The sequence below is a fragment of the Exophiala oligosperma genome (genome assembly GCF_000835515.1).
Source record: "Exophiala oligosperma strain CBS 72588 unplaced genomic scaffold supercont1.6, whole genome shotgun sequence".
NCBI classification, from domain to species: domain Eukaryota; kingdom Fungi; phylum Ascomycota; class Eurotiomycetes; order Chaetothyriales; family Herpotrichiellaceae; genus Exophiala; species Exophiala oligosperma.
Genome location: NW_015622823.1, coordinates 1,940,912 through 1,954,525, shown reverse-complemented (window position 1 = coordinate 1,954,525; position 13,614 = coordinate 1,940,912). Strand labels below are relative to the sequence as shown.

The 13,614-nt window shown below is 50.3% G+C and overlaps 6 protein-coding genes across 6 annotated transcripts; 3 read left to right on the top strand and 3 right to left on the bottom strand.

The window, feature by feature from the left end:
* The first annotated feature begins 2,267 nt into the window (after window positions 1-2,267).
* On the top strand, window positions 2,268-5,258 carry PV06_07123 (uncharacterized protein). The gene is made up of 3 exons (XM_016408310.1): window positions 2,268-3,728; window positions 3,798-4,150; window positions 4,616-5,258. Exons 1-3 carry the CDS (start codon window positions 2,498-2,500, stop codon window positions 5,099-5,101), a joined length of 2,070 nt encoding a protein of 689 aa, XP_016261790.1. The 5' UTR covers window positions 2,268-2,497; the 3' UTR covers window positions 5,102-5,258.
* A 527-nt stretch (window positions 5,259-5,785) lies between these two features.
* PV06_07122 (prohibitin-1) lies at window positions 5,786-6,966 on the bottom strand. The gene is made up of 2 exons (XM_016408309.1): window positions 6,541-6,966; window positions 5,786-6,482 (listed from the first exon to the last, which is right to left on the bottom strand). The coding sequence occupies exons 1-2, from the start codon at window positions 6,865-6,867 to the stop codon at window positions 5,958-5,960; spliced, it is 852 nt and encodes a 283-aa protein (XP_016261789.1). The 5' UTR covers window positions 6,868-6,966; the 3' UTR covers window positions 5,786-5,957.
* A 287-nt stretch (window positions 6,967-7,253) lies between these two features.
* PV06_07121 (uncharacterized protein) lies at window positions 7,254-7,841 on the top strand (the record flags this gene model as incomplete). Its single annotated transcript, XM_016408308.1, has 4 exons — window positions 7,254-7,333; window positions 7,402-7,427; window positions 7,562-7,739; window positions 7,793-7,841. 4 exons carry the CDS (start codon window positions 7,254-7,256, stop codon window positions 7,839-7,841), a joined length of 333 nt encoding a protein of 110 aa, XP_016261788.1.
* A 2-nt stretch (window positions 7,842-7,843) lies between these two features.
* PV06_07120 (uncharacterized protein) lies at window positions 7,844-8,625 on the bottom strand. Its single transcript, XM_016408307.1, has 2 exons — window positions 8,283-8,625; window positions 7,844-8,228 (listed from the first exon to the last, which is right to left on the bottom strand). The coding sequence occupies exons 1-2, from the start codon at window positions 8,616-8,618 to the stop codon at window positions 8,109-8,111; spliced, it is 456 nt and encodes a 151-aa protein (XP_016261787.1). The 5' UTR covers window positions 8,619-8,625; the 3' UTR covers window positions 7,844-8,108.
* Window positions 8,626-9,331: 706 nt separating this feature from the next.
* PV06_07119 (uncharacterized protein) lies at window positions 9,332-10,515 on the top strand (the record flags this gene model as incomplete). Its single annotated transcript, XM_016408306.1, has 2 exons — window positions 9,332-9,593; window positions 10,196-10,515. The coding sequence occupies 2 exons, from the start codon at window positions 9,332-9,334 to the stop codon at window positions 10,513-10,515; spliced, it is 582 nt and encodes a 193-aa protein (XP_016261786.1).
* An 825-nt stretch (window positions 10,516-11,340) lies between these two features.
* PV06_07118 (uncharacterized protein) lies at window positions 11,341-13,248 on the bottom strand (the record flags this gene model as incomplete). The annotated part of the gene is made up of 3 exons (XM_016408305.1): window positions 11,341-12,178; window positions 12,233-12,867; window positions 12,948-13,248. 3 exons carry the CDS (start codon window positions 13,246-13,248, stop codon window positions 11,480-11,482), a joined length of 1,635 nt encoding a protein of 544 aa, XP_016261785.1. The 3' UTR covers window positions 11,341-11,479.
* Window positions 13,249-13,614: the final 366 nt, after the last annotated feature.

Sequence of the window (13,614 nt, the reverse complement as noted above, 5' to 3'; positions counted from 1 at the left end):
GAGCGTCAAGAAGACGGACGCGAGCCAGAGGCCCGACACGACCGAGTTTTTCAACGTCGGCAAAGATTGTCTCTTTGACGTCGCACCGAGCAACCCTTACCCGGAGGTGATTCAGGACGCGAGACCCTTACTGCGAGATTTCTGCAAAGGTGCCCACGAGATGGCCATGGACATCTTGCGCACGCTGGCCCGCGCGGCCGGCGAGGACGACGAAGAGATCTTTGTGAATCTCAACCGGTTCGAGGAGTCGTCGGGGGACCACGTCCGCCTCACGCTGAAGCGCCCGTCTGACGAGTCCAAATCAGAGATTGGGCTAGCCTCCCACACCGACTTCGGAAGCGTCACCATTCTCTTCAACTGGCTCGGTGGTCTCCAGATCGAGTCGCGGACGCCCGGGCGAATCGGGGAGTGGGAGTACGTCAAACCGATGCCGGGAAAGGCGATCATCAACCTCGGGGATGCCATGGTTTCGTTCTCGAACGGTGCTCTGAAAAGCGCAAAACACCGCGTGGTCGAGTCTCCCGGTCCCCAAGCCGGGATGGAGAGGGTGAGCATCGTGTACTTTGTTCGGCCGACACATCACAGTCTGATGAAACCCGTGGGAAAATTCGACGGTGAAGGCGCCAGCAGGATCAGAGTGGGTGGGAAGTTTGCCGACAATATCGTCGATGAGAAGGTATACACGGCCAAAGAATGGCTCGAGGAGAGGTACGTGCAATTGTCACATTCGAAGGAATGATTTTTGTTATTTTGTCGTTGTTGTTGTGCTGTAATGTGCCTCGAGAGCCAAAATGTCGAGATACTCTTTACGCCTTACCATCACCCGCAATGAATGATCCAGTTCTCAACACTCTGCTTCGTAAGGTCTGGTATTGATCGTGTGAGGGAAGATGACTTCAACTGAAAATTGAGGTCCAGCTGAGGATGCGGTCTGAAGGACGGGGTAGTCAATGGGCAATTATGAATGCAAGCAATTGATTCTTGTGGTTTCTCCTGGGATCCTATAATGATCTATGACCACATCTATAATGGCAAACCTGTCAATTGGTGTTTCGAACTCATCTCCCACATGATACGAACCCGTACCCAGCGGGAGAAATACTTCTCTGGCGCTTCTCGTAAGACCGCGTAGGGAGGTAATGTGTTTTCACCTGCCTTCGACGCAACGAACGTGGCTACCATGCTTAGAGACCTCATAGGTGTTTCACAAGAAACTCAAAGTCTCTGCCGGTATTAAAACAGCATAGGAAATGTGCTTGTTGAACGGTGGAAGGTCGCAGTAACGAAGCCCTTTGGCCCCTACTCAGGCAGATTGCCGGGCAAATGTTCCCGCGATTCCGAGACTCCGCAACAACCGAAGTCACTGACTTCAGGGGCAGATTTCATCTTACCATTTACTCCATACTGCGTACTAATCAAGTCAATCAAAAGATTCACAGGCTCATCTGCTTCGCTTCATCTGCTTCGACTGAGGGGATATGTCCATCTGTCAATCAACAATCATGATTCAGTCCGAGACCCGACGCCTCAATCCTGACTCTTCCTCAGCCCGCGTTCCCTCCGGAGCCGCAGCAGTTCTTGACATGGACTTTCCCAGTATTCATCACTTACCAACTGTGGCTTGAAAGCTGAAACCAAAGTTTCCCCCTTTGACAAGATTTCCATCCGCCTTTCATCTCAGCCTCGTGGCTACTTGAAACAGACCGATCCAACAGGCATTCCACTTCGCAACTTCACTAGTGCCCCGTATTCATCGCTTTCTTCGGACTTTTGACCCTACTAGCTACGATACCAATGTTGTATCTTTGCAACCCAAGATATTAACGGCCGAGAGCCTAATCCTTAGTCCTTTGCCCAGACTCTGAGATGGAACAACCCAGTATCTTGGACAGCAAATGTCGCCTTGTTCCGATCCACTATTGTTCGAACTCCTCACCCATGACGCCACATATTATTGCATAGATTGGGTCGAAATGTCCAGATGTGCCACATCTATGCTATGTATTATCGCCGTTCTTCGAGGGATCTCGGAATCAGGCGAACAGCAAGTCTTTATTGGGGCCGCGGCTTGGCCCTTTGTGCAAAGAGGGCCACACCCGCATACCACTCTATACCTGCAATTTCAGACATGTCTACGGAGGGGGGGTTCGAAAGATATGATGATGATGATGGCGGTCGTGGTGAGATTCTCCGAGGTTGGTATATGTTATTCTTCGTGCCCATACTCCCTCTCTTCTTCGTCGACTGTTGTTCACTAGGTACAGCTTTCTTTGTTCCCTTTCCCCTTACCACATTCCCTTTTCTGAATCGAGGTCGGTGACCTCTTGTCGTTCGTTCTTTATTTCCAAGTGCGATTGTATCGTGCACATCCCATTCTTTGTCCCACTTCCTCCCTTTATAACATTCAGTCACTCGTTTCCGGAACTCTCTGTCCCTCCACCACCCTCGAGTCCGACACTACTCCTACGTGCTTTTTCACAGCATAGCAAAAGCAAAAATGTCTGCTCTTTTCACAGCTGGCCTGATTGCGGCCTTGGCTGCATCCCCAGTCTCGGCATTCTGGCGACTACCATGCAAATCTCCGATCGTTGTCGAACGGGCCGATCCCATAGTCAGCCCTGGCAAGGTGGCTTCCCATCTTCACACCATCATGGGAGGAAATGCGTTCGACTTCACCATGGACGACAACACGACTCGTACCTCCACTTGCTCATCATGTACCGTCATCGGGGACGACAGCAACTACTGGACCCCGACTTTATTCTTCCAGCACCAGAACGGCACCTTTGAAAGCGTCAACCAGGTCGGAGGCGCAACCGTGTACTATCTTCAACGACAAGGTGATGGCGAGACCCTGAAAGCCTTCCCGCCTGGATTCCGCATGCTCGCCGGAGACCCGTACAAACGCAGCGGCGGAGACGACTTTGCTTCACAGGCGATCAGCTACAACTGTCTCAACTACAACGGTCCGGCCAAGCCAGAGACCGGCATGTTCCCAAACTACAATTGCCCAGACGGTCTACGTGCTCAAGTCTTCTTTCCGTCGTGCTGGAACGGCAAGGACCTCGACACCCCGGACCACAAATCTCACATGTCGTACCCGGCCAACTCGTACAACTCTGGCGCGTGCCCTCCGGACTTCCCGGTCCATCTGATTTCTATCTTCTACGAGGTGATCTGGGACACTGGCAAGTTCGCCGACCAGTGGTACGGAGACAGCCAGCCTTTCGTCTGGTCCATGGGTGATCCCACGGGTTACGGCGGCCACGGAGACTTCATCATGGGCTGGGATCCCGCTCTCCTCCAACGTGCCGTCGACACCTGCACCGCCGACAGCGGTCGCGTGGAGGACTGCCCCGAATTCAAACTGATCCCCGACACCCAGGCCGAGGGTTGCCGGATCGAACCGAAAGTCGACGAGTCAGTCAGTGGCTTGTTGGATGCCTTGCCCGGTTGCAACGCCGTCCAACAGGGGCCCGGACCGGCCAAACAACAAACCGACTGCGGTGCTCCTACGACCATAGGTGCCGGGTCCAACGCGAGCTTCTTCACCGACCTCACCGGCAAAGGATGGTCTTACACGGGTTGCGGCACCGACAACTACTACACCCGCATCCTCACGGGTGCCAGTGAGTCCAACGATCAAATGACCAATGAAGCTTGCGTCGCCTTTTGTGACAGTAAAGGTTTCTCGGTTGCAGGTACCGAATACTCGAAAGAGTGCTATTGTAAGTCTTTTGTTTTCTTCTCATCAGCAAGCACAGAAATACATTGCTAACTTTGTGTGTTTTGTATAGGTGGCGATTCTATCCCTACTAGTGGAATGCCCGTCCCTGGCGTCGTCGGCAATTGTCAGATGAAGTGTTCAGGTGACGAAAGCGAATTCTGTGGTGGTTCAGCCCTCATCTCGCTTTATCAGAAATGTACTGGCAGTGATTGCGTCAACACTGGTGGTGGTGGTGGTGGTGGTGGCAGCGGTTCTGGCGGTGCCTCTGCTCCAGCTTCGTCTACTGCGTCGTCTCCAGCTTCGAGCTCACCTGCCGCTGCTCCATCATCATCGTCAACCGCATCCTCATCTCAGGCTATTGTACAACCCACCACTCTCGCGACAACTGCAGTGGTCCAACCAGTCTCTACTGCGGCATCTTCGGTAATTAAAAGAACCATTTTGTTTGATGATCTGGCATTTTGACTACTATGATACACCATACACCACACATCCTACATCAGACCACATGCTACAACTTTGGCCACCAGCCTCCATCTGATAAGCGCCATGTCAGGTGAAGCCGTCGGTGCAGAATGGATACAATTTGACAGCATCTTCTATGTATATGAGCCGTCATGTCCAGGAAATCAATCACCCACCCAAACTACACCCACTCACGCACACACACACACTCACTCACTCACTCAGTCGTTCACTCCAGTCCGCCCAGTTTCCAACACAATATACACTTTGTCCTTTTGATTCCACTCTCCGCTCTCCAACCCACCCACAAGACACGTTCGCACATTCAGTCTTTTTTGTCATGCACACATATCCCCCCTTGATCGCCCCCTAACAAATTCAAGGACAAAAACTAACGGCATCATCTCTCTGTTTTACTATTAGCTCTCCAAATCTTCTTCGACTTCTTCATCTTCATCTCCGACCACAACCACAAACGTTACCAGCACGGCGACACCGACATCATCGTCAACACCACCAGCCTCTTCGAACCCATCATGGTCATACTCGGGATGTTTCACAGACACCGTGACTCCGCGATCACTCCCACAGTGGTCGAATTTCAACGGCCCCGACATGACAAACGATGCGTGCATTTCTTTCTGCGACAAGTCGGGTTTTCCCGTGGCGGGCACCGAATACGCAGGTCAATGTTTCTGTGGTGCCGCCGACGTCACTTCCGGTCTTGAGCAATTGTCAGGAGACAAGTGTAGCATGGCATGCACTGGTGACGGAGAACAAATTTGTGGTGGACCCGGAGCTTTGAGTGTCTGGACCAAGAAATCAACCACGAAAAGAGCCAGTTCAGTTATCAAGAAGAGACACGCTCATGCTCATGTTGGTGCTCATCTGAAAACCCACCAATTCTGAAGGGATATCTCTTGGAGTGCTTTTCCCCCCATGCTACCCGTCGTGTGTGTGTGTACATCAAGCTGTTGGGGACCTAGGGTTGGTATTCGTTCTTTGTATTCATATATAGGTGAGGGTCTTACGAGGGAGATACTGGAATTCAGGGGGGACAGGGGTTGGACTTTTTTGATTTGGTATCTTTTATCTTTTCTTGCTTGTTGTTTCTTCTTACACCTTCACTTCTCGCGCGGACATACACTGTACGTTGTTCTCTAACAAAGGCGGTACTTTGGGATGGCCACAAGGATCGTCTCACACACATGCAAAAGAATCATTCCATCTCTCTCGTCCGTATGATTTTTTTACTTTTTCCCCCTTTTCGCGCGTGCTCTCCGTACATGCTAGGTGTTCAGCTGGTTCCGACAACATGCAACCTACCTAGACTTGCTCGATAAATCGATCGTGTGTGTGTACATACGTCGTCGTCGTCATCATCGTCATCCTCCTCCTCCTTCTGCACCAAACTCTTGAGCCGCTTGCGGCAGACCCTACAGCAAGAAAATCATTGTTCAATAACACCGAACAACTAAGATCTTTTTGGCCTTTCACAGATCTATACCACCCATGTCTTTGTGTTGCCAAACCCAGTAGTATTCTGAGATGATAACCAGACAATGCGCATGAACAAGACAAAACCAAAAATAATGCAAAGTTGAGAATTTCCTGTTCGATTTTACTTCCACTCGCTATGTAATGCTACATTGGGGAATACAGAAGGACCCAAAGGTAAAAGCGCGAGTAATAGTGGTGATCAATAACTTTACAAGGTCTCGTCCTGTCGCCCTTTCGACAAGACAATTAGGGTCTTCTCCCACTTTTACGTCCTCAGCCCGAGCAAGAGACCGGCACCCTTGCCACTTCCACCTTCGCCTTCTCCACCGCCGGGAAGGTAGGTCACGTTGGGATTCGTCGCCAGCGTTTGTGCAATGTCTTTGCTGGCTTCGATTCTTCGGATCTGGATTAAACCGTCGCCTGCCTTGGCCACCGCCTTGCTGATAATGTCTGCAGACTCGGCTTCTCCCTCCGCGCGGATGACGTTGGCTTGTCGCTCTTGTTCGGCCTTCTCGACGATGAATCGTGCTCTTTCGGCGTCTTGTTGTGCGATTTGTTTCTGTTCGACGGCGCGGGTGAACTCTCGACCAAAGGTCATGTGGGTAATGGACACATCCTCAAGCGCGATGTTGAACTCCTGCGCTCTCCGCAACAAGTCGTTTCGGATTCGATTTGAGACTGCTTCTCTTTGTGTGATGAGTTCGGCGGCATCGAATTGCGCCACGATGGCTTTGAGGACTTCGTTTCCAATGGATGGGAGGACTCTTTCATCGTAATCTTGACCGAGTGACTAACGGACAACGGTCAGCTCGATATGAAAACATAAGGAATTAGAAAATGTCACTTGCCTGATAAATCTTGGGTAGTCTCTGCACCTCGGGTCTATGCAGCACTCTCAGGGTCAAACTGACCATTTGCAGATCCTTGCTTCCGGTCGTTGTGCTGATGTTTCTCGGTTTCGTTCGCACATCGTAGATGATGGCCTTTTGCAGCCACGGTATCAGAAAGTGTGTGCCTTCATTGACGACTTTCTCCTGTACACCCGACAATCTGTCGAAGATGACTGCTCTTGTTCCACCTTTAACATCGTAAATCGCAGCCTGGCCGAAAGATGCCGCAATGAAGACTGGGACAGCCCACCGAGAGATGGCGTTCAGGATGTTTGGTGCCGACATGACGTCTTGTTAGAGGGACGGGAAACAGGGGAGATGGGACAACGACGATGAAGGGATCGCTGGTTGCAAGTCGCCGTCTAGGTAGGAAGCTTGTAGTCGTAATGGACTTTTTGACGCATCTGCTTCCGTAATGCAGCTTTGGAGTAGCCGCCAAGCTGCGTAGGAAGAGTATCGTGATGCGCCGTATTCTCTCTACAACGGATCATTTAGCTCTATGCGCAAGATCGGCTGCGAACCAATGGGAGAAGACGAAATTCATCGTCTCATTATGTCAGCAGCCAAGTCTGCAATCGCAGCTCCGGCAAGCTCCTGCGATCAATGATTTCTTTGACGGCTCTCAGTCTAGGTATACATCTTCAACCTCAAACGACTAAAATTCGGTCAAGATGCGTCCGTCTCCTCGTCTCATGATGCAGGCCACCAAGGCTCTGCGTTCAGCTGGCCACCCAGACCCAAAGAACGGAGTGTAGGTGATAGTCCCCATCATCCCGAATTCGCATCGATTGCAATCAACTAACAACTCTGGGTACATAGATATATGGGATGGTGGGGTGACTTGGGTACGAACCTCTTCCTATGACGATACTACACCTCTTCTCTCCTGGCCGAAGCAGAACGCAGTCCGCGCCATGCGAAGCTCAGCGGTGGAACATCATTGCAAGAGAATGCAGAGCTAATATATCATACCGTATAGGTTCACCAAAGCAAAAGGGAATCGTCACCTATGCCATGTCGCCGAACAAGCAAGACCCCATGGCCGGCGCCTACAAGAATGCCGTCTTCAACACCTATCGCCGAACATACCACCAGATCCTGTACTGGCTTCCTCCTATGGTTCTAGGATATGTGCTTATGGAGTGGGCTACCGAGAGGTAAATTCTGGTGAAATTGGACCTCTACGAGCAGAAGCTGACGCGACATGCAGAAACGAGTACCTGAACTCAAAGCCCGGACGTATGGAAGCCGAAGAGTAGATAGGCAAACAAGGGAGTCTTTGAATGATATTGTACATAAGCGAGATCAGTGGATTCGAATACAGGAATTTTCAAGATCATTGTCTTTCATGGCGCCAGTCTCCGAGTTTCCAACCATGCAATAGTATTCGTGCCAACGAGCTACCACATTGCCCGTGCAAGAATTGTCTTCTGCAAATCTGCAAGGCCGAGTATCAAGACTTGAAATACGACCTCGTCACAACGGAAGCCATGCGAAGCCACACCCAAATGAGACATCGACAAATGTTAGCCTGGTCCGATTCTGGGCATGTCGTGATGCTCGCTGAGACTGCTAAGATAGCGGTTCAATTCTTCAACTCGTTCTTTATGAGTCTTTACACCTTCTCTCTTCAGTCGGTCTTCGAGCTGTGAAGAACTTGTCAGCGATCGTCGAACATAGAATAAACAATAAATACGTACTCTCTTTCGTCTTTGCTCCTCGTGCCTCTTCTCCGCTTCGGTCTTGACAACCTGTCTCTCTTCTTCGTCTCTCGATGCGGCGCCTGGACCGACTTCCTCTCCATCGGGGACGGCTAGGCTGCGTCGATCTTCCTTTGCAAATTGAGCGTCTTCGTCCTCCAGATTCTTCAGCATGACGGATTTGTCGTGGAAAGCATTGTCCTCGCCACCATCAGTAGGCCCTTCTTTTGGCTTACTACTGGACTTTTTTTTCTTCTTCTTGTCGATTTTGGCATCTTTCACTCCCTTCAGTTTGAGCTTACCGGAGCCTGCGAATGCATAGTCGTTGGGTGCCATTGTGGCCGCTAGCCTTACATGGTACGCAGAACAGGAGTCGAGAAACTCGTGGCTGGAGAGAAGATTCAATACTGCGTCTGATTGTGTCTTGGTCCACCGTTTTGGGCGAGACATGAGACCTCATGGTGCATTTTCCCTTACCGCTTTCGAGGCCGTCAACAACTCTAACCTCTTTGTAAATTGGAACTCCCTCCGTTACTGCAGAACGAAACACCTAACAAATCATTCAAGGACCGTGGTCTGTCCTGTAGCCTCATACCTGTTGAGTCAGATTCGACGTTGGATCTGGTTTTCGCTTAATGGAGTTACTTTAGCTTCTCCACTGGCTCCATGCCGGCCACACGCCCTCTCCCAAGGCGAGGATGTGACTTACGACGATGCCAGAACCAGAGAAACAAATATCCTAAGCCAGCTTACGTACTTCGATCGTTGTAAACGATCTTACAACTTTATCTTCAGTCGTCAGAGCCTCATTCAAGCACAGGTTGCGCTCCATCTCGGTCTCCGTTCTACTTCCGAATGCCAGATCTCCAGACATGAAGATTGGCTGCAAGGAGCCTTCAATCTATGCGTTCCCGTGTTTGTCAATGGTTCGAAGCGGGCTTTAATTCGGTTCCCTTTTCCTTATCGGGTAGGAGACGGCACCTTTGGCTCTGGAAATTGCGACGAAAAGGTTCTGTCCATGTTGGCTTACCGACCAGTCCGTGGACACAATGGACGTCGATGCCTATAACAAACTTCGCGAGGAATTCATGCAGGTGTTTGAGAGAGAGGAGAAAGCCGATCAGGTATCAGCATCTAGCGACGAGAATGCTCTGCAACTCTCTTCGATCATGAACGATGGCTGGGCTCGGGGCACATTCTGGTACGTTCGTGCTATGCAAAGCGTTACCGGCCTCTGGTCTGTATTTTGCGACCGGATTCAACCACCTACTGTCGTCAACACTGTGACAACGATGAGTTTTACTTGGTGGCGTATGCATACTGGACAAGAGAGGCCTATAAATTCATGGACGAAAAGGTCAATGATAAGGAACAATATGACAGAAAGCTATGTGAAGCTTTCGGGGTATCACCGCAGCCGCGACAAGATTCAATTCAGAACTGAGTTGAACTGTCCACAAGTTCACTGGTATACGTAGACGCCACATCAGCCATCACAGCGACTATTTGTGCCTGGAAAGTAGGTACTATCACGTCGATCAGGCGTCCCATGTGACATTTGGAACCATCCCGGCACGGAGTACAGAGGACGTAACCTGAAAAAAAATCAAATCTAACCTTCGTTCTGCCCATTTCACAAAAGTCCACCACATATACCATACCCATCCACGATCCTCTTGTGTACTTCTGTAACCCACTCAGGGCGTGGGTCATCATACGAAACCTCGAAGGAACGAAATGTCGGGACTTCTCCCAGCTTCTCCGGGTCTTTTGCCCTACTATCTGCTCTTTGTAAGGAAACATCCGTAGCCTATGCTTGATTCAATCATCGAGCCTCAAATCGTGGGTGGGTTTGGCCAAGCTAATATCGTTCACACATGTACAGACCGCTTCCATGGGTCTGATGCACACAGTCGTGTGCTATGTCAACCCCTTGGGCTCGATGCGACTTTTCTCGGGCCCTTGGGCGTCGCCCACGACATCCGTGTTGGCTCATGTCTACGGCATGCAGAACTTGTACACCGGGTCCATCCGCATCTTTGCCGCCTACAACATCGACACTCCTCCCCTGTACTACCTCGCCATGTTGACGTATGTCGGCACCATCTTTCTCAACGCCACCGAGACATTCATCTGGAAGACGGCAAGGTTCGAGGAGACCAAGTTTGCTTTCCTACCTTCATCGATCGGCCTCGTTTGGCTTTTCACTCAAAAGAACTGGTACCTTTCTTGAGTTGTTACGGCTGCCACCGCCGACCATTCATAATTAAATCACCGTAACAACCCTGACAGAACTCTCTTCCTAGATCTGAACGTCGTTATTTCAATCACAAGCGATGCAAGCCTTGAAAGCGTCTGAATCGAACCTGGGCCAGCTGAAGTGCTACTTTGTTCGATTTTTGGGGATGGGGGTAGTAGATATTCATCAAGGATATCGGTAGATCATACCATCGGTGAATGGAGATTTGGGAGGTTTACCCAGCGAGGCTTCACTAAAAAATGGGTGGTTTTACCAATTCAAGTCACCACGGGGCAGACGACCCACTCTCGAGTGAAGTCCTTCCTGTCTGTACGCTCCCTATTTATATTGCTTCCAGCGATTTTCCTTCCACGATCAGAGTGACACCGCAGAATTGATGTGGCTGCCCAATGAAGATTGTTGGCTCAATTGGTGTCGGTCCTCGCACCCAAGAAATGAAGGACAAAAAAAGTCACGAGTTCAATGCAACAGCCTGACCAAAATCCCCCAAACTGACAATCACAAAAGCAAAAAAAGATAACCAAACCCTTCTTCGGACCTAAGAGTTTCTCTTCCCACCTCACCATCATCAGATGAGGGAAGTTTTTTGTCGATTGAACGAACCATCAATGTTGTGTTGGTCATGATGAAGGCTGGGTTCAGTTGGACCGCAAGATTGCTAGTAGGTTCGTACTTTGTAGACCTCCACGGGTGAATCAAACGTTACACATACTATTATGACAACATCAACTGACAAATTTGCTTCGTCTACTATCATCGGTAACATCTGCGTGAACTTATGACCGACGAAGATAGAAGTGGTGGAGGTGGAGGAAGTAATTAGAAAAGTCCCGATACGGTTCTGTTTCCTCGGTCTCATGACTCATGTCGCATCGCAGTCATCAAGATTTGTCGGCCGTTATTAGTGCAGGTCTCAACAAACATCTGAGCCAGAAAGTCAACTTTCGGGGAATTGTCTTTTCTTCTCATGACACGTCGTTTCAGACTCGGACCAGCACGATGCCAGGAGGAGTTCGCGCATACCTAGCCGCGACTCGGCGTCCCACGCGAGCATACGTGCCAAAACATCACCCGCAGCCGTGCTGGATTTTCCAAGGGTTGCAAGAAGATGTTGATGTGCAACCTTGTCGATACCGTTTAGTGGAAGATTAGGTTTTCCATGAAGCAAGGTCCATCCGACCAGGCCGTAGCTGTAGACGTCAGACTTGCACGACCAGTGTAGTGTTGGATCCGGCGAGAAAGGGTTTGTGTCTCTCGACCTTCGCTTCAGCTCGATGATTTCAGGGGCGAGGAAAACGATTGTCCCTTTCATGTGGTCCTGGGAGTTTGTGCACGTGGTGGCGTGGCCAAAGTCGGCAATGACCACGCGCAGTGGATCGGATCGGACCACCAGAATATTGCCCATTTTCAGGTCTCGGTGAATGATGCCAAGAGAGTGAAGGTATCGGATACCCTGGGCACCCTGGTGGAAGGCTCTCCAACGTACAGAGCGGCTCACTTGCGGTTTTGTCAGTACTTCGAGAATATCAGGAGCCCACGGTTCAAAGAACATGTATATGTCGTTGATCTTTTTGTTTCCCATCGAAGTGTCGTCGCCGTCCGAGTAGATGACGTCGGCCAAGGTGCAGATATGAGGCTTCGGATAGGGTGATTAGTAGACGAACAAACCGAAAAAATTGCTTTCGCTTACGTGTTTTCCCAAGAGCTTCAGGACAGTAATCTCGTCTCTGATTTGATCAAAGGTGTATCGTGTTCTTTGAACCCGTTTCACTGCATAAACATTCCCAGAATCGGTATGAACGCACGCGCTTACAACTCCGTACGCTCCAAAGGCTTGCGGAGTCTGAATCTGGTATCCATGGAACATGAGATGACTGTTTGTGGGGGTAGGGTCGAACGATTCAATCTTTTCCGAAAACCACGTTCCACTTCCCAGGACAATGTTGTCGAGCTTTGCATTGTAAGATGCGGGGTCCACGGATTGAAATTCGATTTTGAAGGTGAGGTTGCCAATCGTCAGGCCCATCTGCATGTTCCCAAGCACTTTTCCTTCCCTAGAAATCTCTTCACCATTGAGAAGCACACCATGTCCGAACATTGGTACGATGGTCAGCACTCGACTGACCTTGTGGTGCCTGATTTTGCCATGACGTCCTCCCACACGGTCTCGCTCACGGTCAGCTGTGATGAGAAAGTCCACTCCAGCATACCCTGATTCTCCGCGGCCAGATCCAATTACCCAACCCTTAGGAAAATTCTCCGGCAGGATGTCAAGATTCAGGCGAAAGTAGCCGGTATAGATTTCTCGTACTTCAGCTTCACGGCCTGAAGTACCACTCTCTTGCGAACATCCGGAAAGGAAACAAGCTCGGTCTGGGCCTCAGAAACATGGATAAACTTCCGACAATGAGGGTTCCAGCAGTTATCCAGTTTGACAAGTGTCGCGATTTCGTGAAATGCTATCTTAGCCTGATGATTGGCAGGCACAAGCCGGGCAAAATCTGAGCTCGCTGGAAGGAGCGACAAGCTATTAGGATGGTTTGTGGCACGGTTGAATTCGTTGGGTTGGAGTGTGGGATCGTGGATAAAGACCTGTCGCTCAGACGTGTCAGAGATATCCTTGAGCAGATCGGTGTCGTCAGTAAGATCTAGCCGAGTAGTGTCTGCAAGCGACAGCTTGTCTACTCCACTAGCTGGTTCCATCATGATTGACACTAGCGATTAGGATTGAACGCATCATGACTAGGACTTAGATTAGGGGGGTCCTCTATTCTTCTTAAGATCAGAGAGGAGGGACTAAACTGCACTCGTGATCTATGTCCTGGACGACATATGAAACTTGGAAACAGTGGTTCGCGATGGAGGATTCACCCTAATGCAAAGGCCGACCTCGAGCCCAAGCATTTTGTAAGAACTGCATGAACTGAGTAGAGAATGATTGGGCCCTCAGTGCAGGCCATGTGCGCTGCTGCCTGATGGTGGCCGCCAGTACGATTGATCATCACGTCTCAGATCGATCCAGACCATGACCGGGGGGGTTTCCCTTTAAAAGAGTTTATACCCAGCTACCCT

What these genes read in the sequence shown, in the direction of transcription:
- PV06_07123 (XM_016408310.1), top strand. Translation starts at nt 2,498, where the DNA reads ATGTCTGCTCTTTTCACAGCTGGCCTGATTGCGGCCTTGGCTGCATCC. An exon ending in ATACTCGAAAGAGTGCTATT is followed by an intron (nt 3,729 to 3,797) that starts GTAAGTCTTTTG and finishes TGTTTTGTATAG; the next exon opens with GTGGCGATTCTATCCCTACT. An exon ending in TCTCTACTGCGGCATCTTCG is followed by an intron (nt 4,151 to 4,615) that starts GTAATTAAAAGA and finishes TTTTACTATTAG; the next exon opens with CTCTCCAAATCTTCTTCGAC.
- PV06_07120 (XM_016408307.1), bottom strand. Translation starts at nt 8,618, where the DNA reads ATGGCACCCAACGACTATGCATTCGCAGGCTCCGGTAAGCTCAAACTG. An exon ending in AGGAGCAAAGACGAAAGAGA is followed by an intron (nt 8,229 to 8,282) that starts GTACGTATTTAT and finishes AGTTCTTCACAG; the next exon opens with CTCGAAGACCGACTGAAGAG.
- PV06_07122 (XM_016408309.1), bottom strand. Translation starts at nt 6,867, where the DNA reads ATGTCGGCACCAAACATCCTGAACGCCATCTCTCGGTGGGCTGTCCCA. An exon ending in GACTACCCAAGATTTATCAG is followed by an intron (nt 6,483 to 6,540) that starts GCAAGTGACATT and finishes GTTGTCCGTTAG; the next exon opens with TCACTCGGTCAAGATTACGA.